Below are 1585 nucleotides of genomic sequence, written 5' to 3'. Positions count from 1 at the left end.
ACAGACCTAGGCAGACCCATCCACATACTCAAACAAGGGCACAATCCCTTGGTGGACCTATTTCAAATCCGGGATTTCCTCCTGACTCCAGGCAGGTAAGAGAATATTGCCCGCTCGCTTACCCCCTTCGAAAAGGCCTGTGATGGGAACGGCCCCACTAAAACACCTAATTTTGTGGTTATACTCTCTATTGCAAGAAAATATGCCCACCCATCTACCTACCTTACATAGTAAATGAGAAAAAGAACTACAAGTTACTATTCCAGAGGACTCATGAACTGACATTTGTATGAATGCCTACAAGAGTTTCATTACCAGTTGGACAATTTTGGTACAGAACTCCCCTAGCCATTCACAAAATGTATCTTAACCTTCCCCAGTTCTGCTGGTGTTGTCATGGTGAGGTGGACACACTCACTTATATTTTTTGGACTTGTCCATACTGGCATGGAATTCATGATATAATTGAGCAAGTTACTGGTCTAAGCTTGCAGCTAGCTCTGGAAACCTTCCTCCTACACTGGCAAGACACTTCTGGTTCTTACAAGTCTTTACACAGACATCTCATCAATGCTGCGAGGGCAATAATTCCATGATACTGGAGAGATTCCCCTGTACCCGCCTTGGCTAAATGGATCTTGCAAGTCAACCACATATATGAAATGGAAGAGTTGCTAGTCTCCAAATTGGATATACTTGACAAGTTTGTTGGGAGATGGTCCTGTTGACAACACTTCACTACTGGCCCAGCCTACGCCCGCCCCAAATCCAGTCATGGTGGCCATGGACAGGCCCCTCCAGACACTTAAACTTTCAGATACAAGCCTCTTGTATACAGACAGGATGAGGACTCCTGTGATACATTTTGAGAGGTGCATACTAGCTCCCTATCTCCTGACTCCAAACCTCCACCGTCCAGTCCCCCTCTCCCCCCCCCTCTTGCCCACTCTCCTACCGCCCACCCCATTTTTTCTTTTCTTCATCCTCCCTGTAACTATCTATTGTGCTCTCCATTAAGTCTTGACATTCTTTTCTTCTACTTTTCTTACACTCCAACCTTGGGGTTCATGTACAGTATCTCATCCAGTGATTTGTTTGGTGTGTGGCCACCCCATAACTGCAAGAACTCAGGCCTACTGAACCTCTTCCTACTGGTGCTTGGCCTCTTGGTTTTTGACAGATAAATTACCTTATACTGTTTACAATGGTATTCTGTATAGTTCTTCAGTTATCATTGTGAATGGAATCTTATAGTTGTATTTCCTCTGTTTCGCCTTTCCATGTTAAATTTCATGTTAATGTTCTGTATCTTATTTGAAAACTTTGAATTAAACTTATTTTTTTTTTTTTAAATTCTCACACTGGGGAGACTAAAGACTAGAAATATAGTATCCATAAAAGTGTCTCTATAGGGGTAGGTGAGAAATGATCTGCATGCTTGTGCCAAATCTGTCAGATTACAATAATTTTCACAAAAAGCACAGCACAGCCCACATATTTCTGAAACGTAAACATCCTCTTTCTGAAACATATGCAAAATGCCCTTTAAAGCTCAACTCTGGACTCCCCCCCAACTCCAGTCCCC

At 42.9% G+C, this 1585-nt stretch overlaps 1 protein-coding gene across 1 annotated transcript in view; it reads right to left on the bottom strand.

Annotated features, from left to right (window-relative positions):
• Positions 1-674: 674 nt before the first annotated feature.
• The window catches only part of CCDC158 (coiled-coil domain containing 158), a 52538-nt gene continuing 51627 nt past the window's right edge, over positions 675-1585 (bottom strand). The window contains exon 22 of the mRNA XM_018576176.1: positions 675-853. Coding sequence (XP_018431678.1) covers positions 675-853 — 179 coding nt within the window. The remainder of the gene's footprint in view (positions 854-1585) is intronic.

The sequence above is a fragment of the Nanorana parkeri genome, unplaced genomic scaffold (genome assembly GCF_000935625.1).
Source record: "Nanorana parkeri isolate BGI_ZX_2015 unplaced genomic scaffold, ASM93562v1 scaffold59, whole genome shotgun sequence".
Classification (NCBI taxonomy): domain Eukaryota; kingdom Metazoa; phylum Chordata; class Amphibia; order Anura; family Dicroglossidae; genus Nanorana; species Nanorana parkeri.
This window is presented reverse-complemented; position numbering and strand designations above follow the sequence as displayed.